This window comes from Stegodyphus dumicola, chromosome 6 (genome assembly GCF_044657685.1).
Source record: "Stegodyphus dumicola isolate Sdum_Otavi_A_Nest chromosome 6, ASM4465768v1".
NCBI lineage: Eukaryota > Metazoa > Arthropoda > Arachnida > Araneae > Eresidae > Stegodyphus > Stegodyphus dumicola.
In genome coordinates this window covers 88,844,962-88,862,389 of record NC_140773.1, presented here as the reverse complement: position 1 = coordinate 88,862,389, position 17,428 = coordinate 88,844,962, and the positions used below count along the sequence as shown (strand labels likewise).

The window sequence follows — 17,428 nt, the reverse complement described above, 5'->3', positions numbered from 1 at the left end:
TTTATATTGCGCCCAAATGGAGAGATTTTTTTCCTATTTACACACACACACAGACACGTTTCGAGAGCATTTGGGCTAACGTCTCTTTGGGCCAAATTGTTAAAAAAACGCCATATCTTTAGAATTAGTCTCGCCCTCAGATAAAAACGTTTTATTCCGCATAGTGTTGCCACTGCCCACTTTGATTTAGTTTTTATCAATAAATCGTTAGAGCTTTACAAAATATGAAATGAATACTAAAACAAATTCGAAATTCCTAATTCGGGCTTCCAAATGCCCATATTCTAGCGCAGGACTGCGTTATTCAAAATTTGATGGCTCTAGGTACTCTTGTTTTTTCATAATGTGAGAAACATACATACATTCATGCAGATTCTTCATAATTTAAATATAATACAGGGCGATAATATTCGGTGGCAACAATTTGAAAACTGATTTAACTCTTTCAGTGATTCGACTCAAAATGCCATTTCGAGACTAATAGCCCTTTTTTTGTCAATAAACTTATGTAATCTATATCAAAGTTCACGCTTTGCATAATTTCTCATCAAACATTCACTGCTTGTGGATAGACTATCACCAATACTAGACTACTGCCAATGGGCAGAATTTATTTGGAAAATAATTTAAAATTGTCTTTGCTAAATTAAATGAAAAACATTATGCTATAAATATATAATAATTTTTGTTTAACATGTAAAATTAAGTTATAATCTTTTATTTAAAACTGTCTTTCCTAAATTCCATGAAGAAATTCAGCTGTAAAGACATAACCATTTTTGTTTGAACATGTAAAATTAAGTAATTATCTCGAAAAAAAAAAAAAATATGAGTTTGTTATGAAATCTGTGTCAGGAATAAAAGACCATCTTTTATGAGCGAATTATCTTCTTAAAGCCAAGACCATAAAGTTTCATTATACCGCAAGATAAAATGTTTAAAATCTAAGGTACAAAAGAGGTGAAATTAAACTATTCAATTGTTAAGAGCAGTAAGAGCTACATTACCCTTTCAAGAGTTCTCGTAAATCAGAAACAAATAATTAAAAAAAATGTCACTATCTCAACCCTAAAACACGTGTCCTTAGCACTGCAATACCGTTGAAGAAATTGCCTCATCTATTGATTTAGTGTCTACCAAAAGGGGGATGTGGCACCTCTGAAATTCTCTCTACTCTTTCATTTTTATTGCCCCAACCCTCCACCGCTGCCGCTGCGTGCGGCAGTCAGTCACGTGATGCGACGACGTCACTGCGGAGCCGGAGCAGCTGGTCTTGCAGTAACGGAGACCCCATTATAGCATTCGGCAGCGGACCCTTGCTATGTTCTGAAGAACACTCTCCGTGTTTGATACGTTCATCATCCGCAGCCCTCCGGCCGGCCGCCCTTTGCCGCCCTAAGCATGGCGTGCGCCCCACCGGGCTGTTATCTTCTTCTCGTATTAGGGCAGCCTTGTGCCGAAGAGCACAAGGAGCATATCCTGAAGAAAGTTGCCCAAGGTAAGTAGATATTATCATGTCAAGCGCCCTCTCCGTTACAAACCGATGGCCATATGTAGACGATGCTGTAACACTGCGGACAAGGGATTGCATGCGGGAAAACACCGGCGCGGAATGTGAGGGGACTGTAAAGTTGCTCGGAAAGTTTTAAAATCACTCAAAAACAATGACAAAAGCAGCTTAGATTTGCTCGAAGTAGAGTTAAGGAAAGTAGAAAAGTTTAAGAAAGATACGGGGAAAATGAAACAGCCATTTTTCGAGGGGGCGGGGGAGAAAATTCGCAACAAATTCTTTTTGCCTTCGTGAAAATTCTGAAAAACATGCTACGATTTGCACATATCTTAGCAGACAGAGTTACTATTAAAAGCTAATTTTTTTTTTCCACATCGTCTAAACTAAAAATCTAAACGCAGAAACGAGAAAAAGTAAAATTCTATGAATTTTCCACTATTTGCATAAAAGTTTCCCTTCATTTTAATTAAAATATTACTAATATTTCTTAAAATGCTGAGTATGAGTTCCCACGAAAGCGAATAAAGAAATGTGTTGTTTCCGGATCAAGTCAAATAAAAGTACGAGTCAAATTCAATTCAAACATTTATATATAACTTTGATATAATCGATGCTAAAAAAAGTTTCTTACTATGCATTATTTAAATATTAGCTCAATATGAAGCAAAGGTTTTAAATATTTTGAAAAATGATGGCTTTTCTTTTCGGTTTCAAAAACTGATAAGTGATTATCTTGTATGTAAGCATTATTTTAAAAAAGAGCTTTGTACAATAACACAAAACTGTTTTTAAAAAAACGGCAAGTTTTTCTCATAATTGACATTTGTTACTAAATGTAAAGAAACGATTATTCCGTTTTAACTTTGTGCTATTAAAAAATTGTTGAGCAACAATGCTAATTTAAGCATATTTGTTTACTTTTTAAAAAAATAAAGAACTCATACAGTGAAAAATTGTACAAAATATTGTTTTCATAATTTCAACTGTGCACCATAATTTCAAAGAACATAAGGAAAAATATGAAGATTGTCTTCGGGGATGGGGAATTGGTCTATTGATTTCTAGGACCGATGAAACTTAATTTGTAACGGCATACACTTTGCGGTGACCCACATGTCTCATATCCAAAAATCGATTATTTCGAATCAAACTTTTATACAAGTCGCCTTATTCTGATCGCTATCTATTATCTCTTATGCTGATGCAAAATAGTTACATTTAAAAGTTCCTATTCTATTTGTTCTCTATTGTGCATAATTTTTTTAAATTCTTTATCATTTAGTTTCGGGATGCTACAAAACAAATATTAACTTTTTGAAAATTGTAAGAGGATTAATTCCGTAATATTGGGTTCACATTCTCCGAAAGTAGGTCTGCGTTTTTTTTTTTTTTCTTTCTCTTTCTGTCTTTTCTTCCTTTTTTATAAATTCAAAAGCTTGTTAATAGATATGTTGTAACTTGATACTGTTAAGATATTTATTTACGTTATAAAGAATATAAAATCACGAAAAGCATAAAAAAACATAATAAATAATGATGTATGAAATATCTGTGTACCCTAAACCCTGAAAACAAATCATTTAATTTAATTTTCGTAAAATTATTATTACATTAATGTAAACATTAAGACAATTATAAAATGGCGAAAGTAGAATAATAAAAATGGAGAATATTTAACTGCTTTTTTAAAATTCTATTTTATTTTCTGTTTTGAACTAAGCCATCGTTTAAGTTTTAAAATTAAATATGAAATTAATAATTATACGTTTATATTAATATTACAAATATACAACTTCATTTAAGCACATTTCATTAATATTCTATATTTATATAATAATTATCAGAATTATATTATTATTATTTATATAATAATAATTATTATACATTTATATATTTAATATAATATTATCATAAACACAGTTAATGAATATTATATAATTACGTATTTATATAATTTTAATTAAATGCATTTAAATGATATATTCCATAAATGACTTCAACACAAAACAATATTCCCCTTTATGTGTTAATTATATATTAATAGCAGTGTTAAGAATAAAAATTAATATAGTTGCTTTTATTTTAAATTTTCATTTGGCATTTCACAATTGTTATATTTTTTAAGAACCGCTTAGACCTTAATTTGCAATTCGTTTATTGAAAATGTAGTGGCATTTTTACTCCATTTACAGTTTCTAAATTGCATATTTTAGGCTAATTTACAATTTCTTTGCCTACTACAAGAGACTTTGAATGTGACGAGCCTCACATTGTAAAACAATTAATTAATTGATAAAACTTAAATTTTCAAAACTAATTTATTGATAATCATAGTTAAATATTCTGAAATGTACGGATACCAAGTTTTAATTTATTTCCTGAGTTTAATGGATTTCACTTTAATTGCTTACAATGAATAAGAAAAACTTGCAATATATTTGCAATTTAGGAACTTCACATTGCAATTATTTATGACTCCAAAGATTCGTTTAAAATAGTATATTTACTAGCTATTATTGATAACAAGATCGTTTTATAATGATATGAATTTTCAAATTTTCTGTAACAAAGCATATTTTACGGAATTTTTCAAATAATCTAGTTAACAATTCTACTTTATAATGTTTAAATTTGTTATTTAATTTCAAAATTCAAATGATGATTTTCAGTGCCAAAACGTCCAGCCAACCTTAAAAAAGGGACTATTTTCTCTTGAATTTGCAGTACATTTTTCAGGTATATTTCAAGACTTTTGTTTTAAATTGCATACCCCGAACTCTGATACTTTATCCTTAGTTGCAACTAAATCCTTCCTAGTACGTCTTGGTCTCCATCCTAAAAAATTTCATCTGTATCATACTGGGTGTGTCTATTGTTAGCTGAACACTAAAGCTATTTTTATAATGTATTCGAAATAAGTTTGATGACAGCCTCTGCCATCTTGACGTCAATGTAAAAAATAATATTTTTCATTACGATTAGATAGTTTTATCTTTCTTTCAGGAATATTTAAATTTCTCATAACATAGGAAACATTAATAAGATAAGTGCCAAGATAAGTATTCGAGATGTGTTTGCCTTATGATGGATATGTTTGTCGAGGGTTTTCGGAATGAAATTAGCTTATAATTGTGTGATAATCAAAGAAAAATTTCTCATTTCGTCAACATTTTATCGCATAAAAAACAAAAGAAAGGTGATGCTCAAGGCCAATTACATTCTAAAAGATTTTATATAGCGCTTATCTGGTCAATAACTTTATTTTTCCCTCAATTTATTTTCCTCGATATCTCTTTTTTTTTCCTGTTGTATACCAGCTGAACTCTCCGAAAATTTCAAAAATATTTCATAATTTTCATGCAAATTTCAGAGAATCGATGCTTTCAATGCGTTTTTGCATTTCTCCTTTGTTTCTGGTATCGAAATATAAGCTCTTTACTACATTTGCTGTAATTAAGAACAACAATACACATTCTGAGAGACCACACATCAGCTCCTCAGCTGTAAAGTAGTTGAACACTGGTAGTTCGGTTCGAAGTTCCAATCCCCCGAACGGGTCGGCTGCATGGGCGTTTTCGTGGTTTTCTTTATGTGTAACATGTAAACGAGCCAGTTTCCGTTAGAAATTACTCCGCGAAAGCATCCCTCCTCTCAAATAGATAGCCCTCCAGTGATTTGCCATAATCAAATAAACCAAAATCCTTTTGAGGGGGGAAATAATTATTCTGAAGAAAATTTCAGTCTATTTGTCTCTCTTTGAATTTTATAATCAAGGCTTTAATTAACCTTTCAGCTACTTACACATTCTTTTAAGTGCAGTGAAGTCTGTTATTGAGATTACCCTTTTAGATATCACCTCTCATAGTGACTAATATTTTTTAAATTTTAGAACACAATCAGACATCGATGTGTAACATCCCCTTTTGAATATGACCAAAGAAGATTTAAAATGGTATTGTGACTGGTCATCTAACTGAGGGTTCATTGTATTATATTTTGTTGAATAATTTGTTGTATAGTAACTCTATTTCGCGGCCGAGTGGTTAATACTTGAATGCTCGTATTCTTATCTGGGTTTAAATCCAGGCGGACGGAATGGTTCTTTTTGACCGTTTTTTCCTATGTATTACGTAAATACGAGCCAGTTTCTCTAAAAAAGGTTCTTATCAAGGGCACCCCTTCCCTTAAGTAACCTTCGTGAGCTTTGCCATATTTAAATAACTTAACCTGAGTGGTCATCTAAATGTTTAATTACTTTAATTCAAAATAAAAATAATCCATCGATTAAAAAATATAACGATAGTTTAAGATTTTACAGATGAGATCATATTTATTTCCCAGAAAAAGAAATGCCCCAGGAATGCATCTATATTTTATCACTTTAACTATGAGAAATACATATTTTAAATACCAGAATATTATTAAGGGAATACATTCCTCATATTTAAGGTAATAAAATTTAAATGTCGTTTTTGGCAATCGAAAGCATGGAGCCGATATTTCTGAATCATCGAGATAATGTGATCCCCAATAACGAATCCAAGTTTAATTTTCAAACTAAATTTCTTATAGTCTTTCTTTGGAGAAGTCTGATTTGGTTCATTTGGTTATGGCAAAGCTCTCGAGGCCTGAAGGAAGTAATGTCTTCGTAGAGGACTTTCTAAGAGAAATTGGCTCGTATACACGATACATATGAAGAAAATCACGAAAACACCCATGCAGCTAACCCGTTCGCCGGGATTTAACCCCGGATTGAGCTACCAGTATTCACTAATTTTACCACTCGGTCTCCTTATGAGCAATTTCTTTAAGAGAAAGAAAACATGTTAAAATCCAAATAAAATTAAGAAAGAGTATACGTTTGGTAGCTGCATATTTTCAGGCAGGCAATCACCAACAGAGTTACAAATTTTTGACAGAATTGCTTTTGACAGGCAGGGATATTGATACTGCAATCTTACAGTATAATTTTCAGAGATGGTACCAGCTTATTTTATACATGGACAATATAGAATATACTTACAGATCATTGTTGGTTGATGACTTTTACGAAAAAGAGGTATCCAAAGCATGGCATGTAGGCGGCACAATCCCGGATGTGAATCCGATACAGCATGCATGGGATAAGAAAGAGAAAATTCAGCTGCAACTTCTTTGAAGCTCCGAACTACTCTTTTGGAAAACTGATAATAACTCTAGGATTTCTTCATAGTTAGCATATGTAATCGATATGATGCTAACGAGGCTACGTTGAGTTAGCATATCCGTTTTGAATCAAAATGCATTACTTACTAATATCAGTTTGTGTAAGAGAAAAAAAAAGGAAATTACATTTCCTTAGTTTTCAAATGTGTATAATTAACTCAGATAATTTTTTTTTACTTTTCTTGGTAATATAATTGTACATAAAAGTACCAAAATTTTGTGTTCTGACAATTGACTTCTGAAATATTTACATATGTCTTTAATTCTTTAATTTTTTTTGCCATCAGAGCAGTTTGTGTAGAGTAAAAATAGCATTTGTTTGAAATTTATTTGCGTATAATTGGATGAAAAATATATAAAGCTCAAAATAAAAATGAATACGCTGAGTGTGCGGTTACTAACAAAACGTTCTATTCCTTGGAATAGTCTAATGTTTACCCTCTTATTTTAAACTATTTATTGAAAATAAAAATTACATTAAAAGTTTGTAGGATTTAATTCATAAATAGTTTGACAATTTGGCCTTCACAGATTAAATCAAATTTTTAAAGAGGCTTATCTTTTAATTAAATGTAGCTGAATTTCCTCACACCTGATAGTAAGAAAATAAAGCTCAGCTTTTCAGCTCTGATCTTACAATTATTTTTTCTAATAAGCTCATTTTTATATGGCGAATATTTTCCTTCTTTTCATGTATGCATCGTTTTTATGAATAACTTATCATCAGGAAATATATTGCTTATTATTTCGAGTCTATTCTCTAATTATATAGATAAGTAAATGTGTAGAAAGAAAAAGGAAAGTTAGATTATATAGTATAATACACATGAATTTATACTGTCAGAGGAGTTTCAGCATTGATCGTAAAAGTAAAAAAAAAAAGTACATACATACAAAGAGAAAAAATTTAACAATTGTCAGGGAGTTACTGAAAATCATCTTTAAATCGAAGGATCTTCTTTATCCGTTTGTATATAATTATTAATTAACTAACTCTTTTACGCTTGAAACATTAACATAATAGAAATATTTCTTTTAAGAAGCCTTTATACATGATGATTTGCATTGATTTTATATATTTCTGGCAGGATCGATAAAAGCGGTCGTTATATCGAGTATCCTTAAAACAAGGTTTTTAGGTTTTGCTCTCTGTAATGTACTTTACTCAAGTGGCGAAATTACGTGACTTTTGATCGTAAAACGAAACCCCATTTTTGAATGACAAAAACTGTTCTGTTGAATTTACACGTATTCTATGTGATAAGGAAACATTCACGAAGGCTCTGAGAATGTTGTAATATGGTATATAAAATTATAATTATGGATTTGAAAAACATAACTGCAGTTTTTTATAGCAATAGATTTTGTGGTTTTCAGCACAGCAAAAATTTATTAAAATAATGCGAACATCTTTAAACTATTTTGGTAGGTTTACTTATTATATATTTTTAAGATTTGAACATGCATTCAGAAAATTATTATATATATAATGATTATAGTTTATCAACGGTTTTTCGTATTTTCTGCATAAGCACAATTTTTTTGGTCGATCAGCTGATTTAGTTTTACATTAACCACTTACTTTCTAACTTATAGCAGACCTTTATTTTTTAAAAACGAGGTACCTCACTCAGACAAATTTCAATACTTATTTTTTCTTCTGGATAAGAAGGCTCTGGTTTTGATTGTCCTCGAAATAATGAGTTTTATTCAAAATCTGCATCCAACTAGGTTGCTTTTTTACCTAATTTTTAATTTTACAAAGACGTGTTTCTCTTCCATCAGACCTCTCTTTATTTCAGAGTTATGTTTTATATTTAATTATACATTATTTCTAATTAATCAACAGTTTTATAAATTGTTTTTATAAGATGCTCCTGAATAAACAAATATTAAATTTCAGATTAATCTGCATTATTAATTCTTAACTCTTTCTGAGAAATCAAATATTTACTTGTTTCAAAGATATTTATTATTTACAATCATGAAATGTTATCAATTAATTAAAGATTTTTTAAATTGTTTTTCTAATCTGCTCCTCGAGAACCAGATAAAATTTTACTTAAAATAATTAAGAAGTCACTATTAAATATACTTTTAAACACATGTGTCAGGGTCGAAAATTGAAACAAGTATGCACTTTTTAAACTGTAAGTAATAAAAATAACTGTGTATCTTGGACTGTGTTATTCTTGTTAAATTAGCTTTTACTGCCATAAAGTAAAGAATAAAAGCTTTACTTTACCAAAATATACGCTTTTGTGCCTTTTAATCATGAATCGATATATTTCTTCGTGTTTTTCTTATTATTGCAAATATTACATTTCTTTCCCTAATACATATATGTAACTCGAAAATTATAAATTATACACGTGTAAATCCATTAATCCGTGGGTGGTTTTAAAAAACTTATTTTAATTTCACATTTAATTTGTTTACATCAGAAATAGTTTTATTTTGAAACATATGCTACTGTTGCTGTTAAGTAATAAGTCAGCTAGTTCGTCTAATTTAGCTTAATTCTTAAAATAATTCAATAAATGAATAATGTTTCTATTTTGTTCTAAACATCCAGAATCTACAACTGCAGTCGAAAGACTTTTTTTAATTTCAATCCACTGAGAAATTTTTTCCACTAATTTACGCTTCAATTGGCACTTAAAAACGAATTAAAAAACAAGATGACTGCGTGTAAGCAATGTTTGAATGTAAGCGTAACTAGATTTTAATACTGACCTTGGAGATACGCAGTTTTCACTTTTCTTCTGATAAATGGTACTTCGATGCTTTGCTAAACAATTCTTTAATGCTTTTATGTTTTAATTCCTAATAATATTGCAAGCTTTTATGAACCTTTTTAAAACAATAATTAATTCTCCTTGAGTATTTTACTTAGTATTTTGTACAGCTAACAGTAAATGCGTAAAACAAAAAACACAGCTTAACGTTTAAAAAAAAAGAAAATCGAAAAGTACGTTTTTAACCTGAAAATATAAAAATACATTTCTTAGGCACGTGCTAAAGAATCACGATTTGATGGAGGAAAAATTGATTTGATTCTGTTTAACCAAATTTAGGATTTAGCGCTATACTGAAGATATGTTTTTAGAACTATTAATTTAATTAGTATAGTATATTAATATTATTAATCATCTTTATGGGATCCTCAAAAGTCCGCAGTGTCTCAGGAACTGCTTTTATTTAATTGTAGCAGAACAGATTAGGGTTATTTACATATGGAAAGGAATGCTTTCATGAAAGAAATTTTTAATGCATTTTTTTTTTTTTTTTTCATTTTATCACTCTATGCTCCTGATGTACGTTTTCTCGCCGTTTGCCGTGGTTTGGAATGTAAATAGGGAAACGATACATACACATACATAGCATCTACAACAAACACATATTTTTAAATACATAATTGCCTAACATCACCAGAGCGGTAAAGATCGCTGAAATTTAGTACTTCTACCCGAGCCCACATCTCGCTGCACTGGAGTTTCCTTTGTGCTTTGCGCAGTTTGCTTTTCCCTATGTGCAATGTGAATACGATAAAATTCCCTTTAAATAATCTTCTACGAAGAAGTATCGTCCCTTAGGCAACTGTTGCATTGAGTAAAATATTAATAATAAATTAAACTTATAATTTTTCATTAATACTATTTAATGCTTAATATGAAATAATCCATGCCATTTATGAGCATAATTTTAAATAACCTTGTAGCTTTTATCATCCAGTATTTTTTATTTCGTTAAAACAACAATCACGATTTTTTCAATAGGTGTGTTTGTGTGTGAGTGTATATGTGTAAAAGATTCAACAATAGTAGCCAAAGAATTATTTTAATTCCTGCATATTGTAGAGATGCTCCTACCCCCCCCCCCGCGATCTAGTAAGAAAACTCGGCAAACGGCAATAAGCAGCAGAACGTGAATGATAGATGGCTTTATGTAAGAGCGTGGGTTGTCTGACATTTTTATGTGAAGCGATATATGGTTCTCCCATTGTTATGCTCCACGAAAAAATTATGACTCATCATATTAGTATATACATAATCCGTGTTTCCTCTATCTGAGAGGTTGTTTTCTCCCAGTTTATTTCCCTTCTTAAGAACCTTATTCATCCAGCTTGGGAAAGACTACAGGAAATAATATCCGAAAAAAAAAAAGAAATGTTCTTAAACACCGTCATGATCTTCGGTATTACTTTATACCTGTGCCGTTAATATCTGCATCCTCGATTGGATACAGTGTAGAATTAGTATTATTAAAATGTTATTATTTTCCACATTCCAGAAAAAATTTCAAGCTTGATAATCCTAGCGTAGCTTTGTGTCTCAAAATGTGTAGTTATATATTGTTAAAATCGCTGCAGAAAGAACTAAAGGTTTTTATAAAATACTGCAGCCTAAAAACTTCAGGCAACAGTCTAGCACCATGATAAATTTGCTATTTAAGTTTTAAACTAAGTTTTAAGTAGCATGTAACAAAATGGACTTATTCTCCAGATTAAATTGTCTGAAAATACAGAAAATTGTTAGCAACATTTTCCTGTTAATAATACTATGGGTTATTATGCTTCAATATATTTTTTAATTGCCCTTCGGTTTAATCATGATTTTGAATTACCTGTGGATCAACTCATCTCGGTATTATCCTGATTAATCGGGAGTTGACTTCATACGTGTTTATGCTCACTCTTTGCATTAGAATACGTTTAAAAAACGCAAAATATTCTTCAATTCTATCAACTTCAAAAGCTTTGCTTCTCTTATTTTGATTGAATCACTATGGTATTATCTGATACTTGAAGTATAAAATTTTTTACTCAGTTTTTTCTAATCTGCAGAACTCTAAGTGCTCGCAAGGGTGATATTCTAATAATACCACAGACTTTTACGAAAAAAAAAAAAAAGAATTTAAAGAACTGGTTTTGAAAGTAATACGATTTGTAATATGTTTTTGTGACTTAGAATGATACTTCACATCCCGTACCTATAGAGTTTTATCTATAAGTTAGCGCATTTTTATTGCTATTTTGTTTATTTTGATTGCTTACGCATTAGTTAAGTTTTCAATCAGTGTCATTTACTTTTTGCATATTTTCAATTTATTCTACTGATTACTTCTTTGGAAGATAAAACATTACTGTTTTGTTTCCGTCGTAATTTCAGCCCAAAAGGGACGCTAGTTCTGAACGGGATAGTATTCTCGAACGGCGCTTTGCGTCGAAACACTTAAATGCGTTGTATTACTTTTCAAACTGTTGCCAACAAATATTATCGCCCTATATTATATTTAAAGAAATTTAATAATGAAGAATCTGCATGAATGTATGTATGTTTCTTGCATTGTTAAAGAACAAGTGTACCTAGAGCCGTATAATTTTGAAAAATGTGGTTCTCCACCCGAACATGGGCACCTGGAAGCCCGAATTTAGAATTCCAAATTTGCTTTATTATCTATTTCATGTTTTGTAAAAAAAAACATTTTTATCTACAGCACGCGAAATTCTGAGAAGTCTTTCTGACTCCTTAGAATTCCGCGATTCCGATTATTCTGAGGATGAATTTGCCTATCGGAAATTCTCAGGATGTGCTGTTTTCAAACATTTTTAGCCCAAAGTGGCGTTAGCCCAAATATCCTCCAAACGTGTACGCGTCTGACATGGAAAAAAAATACGCCAGTTTTTTTTTTTTTTTTTTTTTTTTTTTTTTTTTTTTTTTGTAATATATAATCTGAAAGCCTTCAGATTTTACTTTAGTAATTTTTGCGTTAACTTTATTTATGACGTTCTTCTCATTTACGCCGCATAAAATTAAATTCAACAGCAAAATCAGAAAATATTTAAAAGCAGCTTGAAAAGTCATAGATACGTATCATATACACAAAGATGAGTATACATTTCTTTCATGCTTACGAATGGCAAGAGTTTTACGAGCTGGATATAAAAATGTTTCAATTTAGCTGGTGTGGCCACTGCTCGCTTTCAAATCCTTAAATTTCTTAATAAAAAATTCATTAAAGTTTTACAAAACATGAAATAAATAATAATAAATAAATAAAGAATCCGAAAGCTTTCAGATTTTATATTACCCCAAAGGAGTGATTTTTTTTCAGCTACACATACATACACGTTTTGAGAGCATTTGGGCTAACGCTCCTTTGTGCCAAAATTATTTAGAAAACAGTATATCTTTAGAATTTCCGATAGACAATCTCGCACGCTCGAGATAAAAATATTTTATTCTGTACAGTGTGTTACCACTTCTTGTTTAGAAATTGCTGTGTTTCTTAATAAAAAATTCCTTACAGTTTGAAAATATATGAAACTAGCGAGCTGAGACCAAAACAAAATTTATAAGTTCTATGTTAACTTGAAAAGAAAATGTTAACCTGAAAGTTCTATGTTAACCTGAAAAGAAAATGTATAAAAATATTCCAATATGAATGAAATCAGTTGTCTTTCCAAACAACAACAACCAGTTCGTAAATAAGTTTTTGTTACCAAACAAATAAACAAAAACTTTTGACTTTAGGTTAATATACATATATATGTGTATGACGTCATAATTTAAATTTAAAATGCAATATAACAACTTTTTCTCAATATCAATAAAAGAATTAATGTGCCACTAACATATTCCGCAGTTTTATCCTAACCTGAAACGAAAACGTTACCAACAGTAGCTGTTTATTTATAGCGCTGACATTAACGAAATATTTTCGACATACAGTGACGTCACATGAAATCGCTGCTTGTTTCAACTTCATAATATGACCCTATATAATAATAATATGTATAATGATTAGGAATGCTATTTTTTATTTCATATTTATAAAACTTAAAAGTTTTGTTAACGAACTCTACGATTTGAAAGCGATCAGTGGCAACATTTCTCAAAATAAAGTAAATTTTTATCTCCAGCATACAAGACTGTTGCCAGTCAGAAAAATGAGTGAAAAAATTAGAGTTCGCAGAGTTTTTTATTAATATCTAGGCTGATTAAATTCGCACGAAGATCAGAATGGTCGAATGGCTTCCAACGGATTTTTGGAGGGTACCTCTCTCGAAACTCAACTCCCCTCTGTTCCGGAGGAGATGATGTCACAAAAACCAACGACAAGATAGACGAGCACAGATTTTTAATAGTATAGATAGATAATAAAACAAATTCGAAATTCTAGATTCAGCCTTCCAGGATGGAGGACTACGATATGCAAAATTTGTTGGCTCTATGTACCTTTCTTTTCTCACAATGTTAGAAACATTCATATATTTATGCATATTCTTCATAATTTAATTTTTGTAATGTAATATTGGGAGATAATATTTAGTGGCAACAATCGGGAAAGTGATACAGCCGTTTATAGTGTTCGACGGAAAATGCCGTTTTGAGACTAATAGCCCTTCTGCCCTAAGGTCCCTTTGGGCCAAAAAATTCGAAATTCAAAATTATGGGTTTATTCAAAATTTGATGGTCTTTAAGTCCCGTCGCTTTTTCAAAATTCGAGGAACATACATACATGCATGCAGATTCTTCATTACTTAATTTCTTTAAAAATAATACAGGGCGATGATATTTGATGGCAAAAATTTGAAAAGTGAACTGACGGAAAATCCCATTTCGAGACTTTTAGCCCCTTTCCGCTTTAGAAAAAAAAGGCCTTGTTTATTTGTAATTTTATTAATCTTATTCGGATAATCCGCATTAGATCGTATTATTTACTATGCACTGTAAATTAGACGGCTCTTGATCATTTCTTTCCTTTTAGTCCTTTATATGGTAAATAGTCCTCAAGTCTGTTTAACTGCAGCTATTCAGAGCTTGATATATCGCCTTTAATTAAAGCTAACACATATTTGCAAAAAAATATATAAATGGCTATTTTTTAATGTAAAAGGGTAATAAAAGAGAAAAGAATAAAAAGAATTGAATTTTAAAATTAGCCTATTGCATATTTCTTCTGAATTTCCTCATAATAATTAATCGCATAATTCCCATTGCATTTTTACAGTTCCAGCTTTGCATTTCAAGCTTTGTTTAATATTTTACTTTCTTTTTAAATAATTTTGCCTCTGTGGACAAGAATCTTCTTTTGGAATTCTAGAAAAAGTAATATTTTTTTCTCTTTTGGGGAATGTCATAAATCTTTATGCTATTGCTCATTATTAATTCAAAGTGGCTTTGTCCCTGAAGGACTATTGTTTTCGTTTTGCGAGTTTGCGTTGAATCACTATAAATGTCCGTTTTCACTTTTCAAACTGTTGCCACCAAATGTTAGAGTCCTGCAATACATTCGAAGAAATTAAATAATGAAAAATATGCATAAATGTATGTATACTTCTCGCATTGTGATAAAACAACGTAGAATACATAGAGCCATCGAATTTTGAATAACGTAATCCTGCTATGAATATGGGCATGTGGAAGACCAAATTTGAAATTTGGAATTTGTTTTATTACCGATTTCATATTTTCTAAAACTTTAGCGAATTTTCGAGTAACAAACTCAACGATTTAAAAGCGAGCAATGGTAACACTCTAAGGGGGATAAAAGACCTTTTTGTCTCCAGCGCGCGGAACTGTGTATTGGAAATTCTAAAGATATGCTCATTTTAAAATTATTTTGCGTCATTGCTATTGAACTGAATGTTATGGTTAAGAACATGATATTTAATAAAAAAAAAAGGTAACACACAAAACGTTAAAAAAACACCCCTTTGTACGTAATTAAAAATCTGAAACCTTTCAGATTTTTTTTTTTCCTGTTCATAAATTCTTTCAGCATAATAACGAAAAACATAAAAATGATTTGTTACTCTTTTCAAGAACTTCCTTAAAACAAATTCAAGTATTAAGCTTTTGCCATAAACGAAAAAGCATCAGCTATCCTGTTGTTCTTTTGTTTATATGTGATTTCTTGAAATGAATCCCGTTATTCCGACTTCACGAGCAGTTTCTCATAATTCTGCTGGTGATAATTCTTCCGAAAAGTTCTAGCAATTTCATCGGGAATTAGTTGAATTCCTTGAAGTCAAATATTTTTGGAAAATGTCCGTCCTTTATTCAGTTGCCGGGTTTTATTTTTCCATAGAATTGCTTAGCCAAAATAAATGCATTCAATAAAACTATTCCCTCATTTGTAGTTCTGTTTCATGTCAGAATCAGATTTAAGAAAAAATATTTTAATAAACATTTTATGAATATAACTAAAATATTCAACTGAAATCAATTACGTTTTGTTAATGGATGTTCTTCAACTGTAAACTATGGATTTTGGCGTTGTTGTACGTACTAACATTAATATTTGATGTAAAATTTATTTAAAATTTTAATTTACTATCACGAACAAATTTAAACTTTTTTAATGAATAAAGATGAATTTTGTCACATTTTTTATCATATAAGAGTACATATTTGCCTAGGTCCTTATGGAGTTCTTCAAAATAATATTTAATAAAAATCAAATAACTTTTAAACTATATTCTAAGAGTATACAAAGAGAATTTGCTACAGTCTTAATAATCGTGTTATAAATAAGCTATTCAATTACTATTCAATTAGTAAAGACTTTAATTAATCGTAAGGAATCAAAAGCATTCCTGTATGTATTCCGTGAGTGTAAATTCTTGTGGTGAATGGTCATTCACCTAACAACTGGAAAGTCTCAATTTCAATTCTGGGTTAGAACAAAGATGATTCTTCTAGATTCCTGATTCCGATTTTTTCCAACCAACTTCATTTTTGACATTTATCTTGCTAAGTAAAGCATCTTTTTATTTTTTATTTAAATCAGCTTTAATGTATAAGTTTGATATATGCATGCAGAAGAACGGGAAGAGAACACTATGAGTGAAGATGAAACGCTTATGAATAAAATTTTTTCTCGTAAAAAAAGGCTTTTCATTTAACAGTATGTATATAATTATTTAAACAGAATCTGCATAGCTATAGCATTACAGCTTTCTTACTGCACATTAGTATATTGGCAGATATATAAATTAGTTCTCTTCAAACACCTTTCATGTATGATGCAAATTCAAGGATATTTTCCTTAGAATGTCCTCCTCGGTGTTGTTTCTTCTGAGACAGGTAAGCTTTACGTGCTTTGCCATTATCAGTCAATTAATCTGTCAATCAGTCAGTCGAATAATTTGAATGACTGTTTTGTTTAGTAGTATTTGCATATGCAGATTACTTCCAAGTGCTACACTTTCTTCGCAGCTGAATATTAATGCCTATAATACTAATTACCGCAACACCCATTGCCGTGCAGCAGCGTAAAACAGCTGTCACTTGCAAAGAACAAAGTTGAAAAATTTCAGAATAATCACATTCCGGAGCTTAAACGTAATTATTAAGGTGAATCAATTTCCCAAGTAGTTCTAGAAATATCAGTTAAATACTCAAAAGAGCATATTTAGCTTTAAAAAATAGTATCGTAAGTTAAATAAATTCAGTAATATATACTATTCCAAGAAATATATACTATTACTACTGTGGTATAATTCCAAGTAATATATACTGTTGTATGTTAAATCAATTTCCTATGTAGCAGATGGAATAGCACAGAATTACTTTATAACAGCTTGTAATTTGTAGGATTCGTACAACAAATCCCACAAACAAAATACTTTTGAATGGTTCATTTTTAGCACAATATTCTGACATACCAAAATTTTACTTCTCACATTGAACTAATATATAATTA

General features: G+C 30.4%; 1 protein-coding gene across 1 annotated transcript in view; it reads left to right on the top strand.

Moving 5' to 3' along the window:
- Positions 1-1,286: 1,286 nt before the first annotated feature.
- The window catches only part of LOC118189824 (uncharacterized), a 150,181-nt gene continuing 134,039 nt past the window's right edge, over positions 1,287-17,428 (top strand). The window contains exon 1 of the mRNA XM_085818652.1: positions 1,287-1,498. Within this exon, the coding sequence (XP_085674778.1) occupies positions 1,402-1,498 (97 nt within the window). The 5' untranslated portion in view covers positions 1,287-1,401. The remainder of the gene's footprint in view (positions 1,499-17,428) is intronic.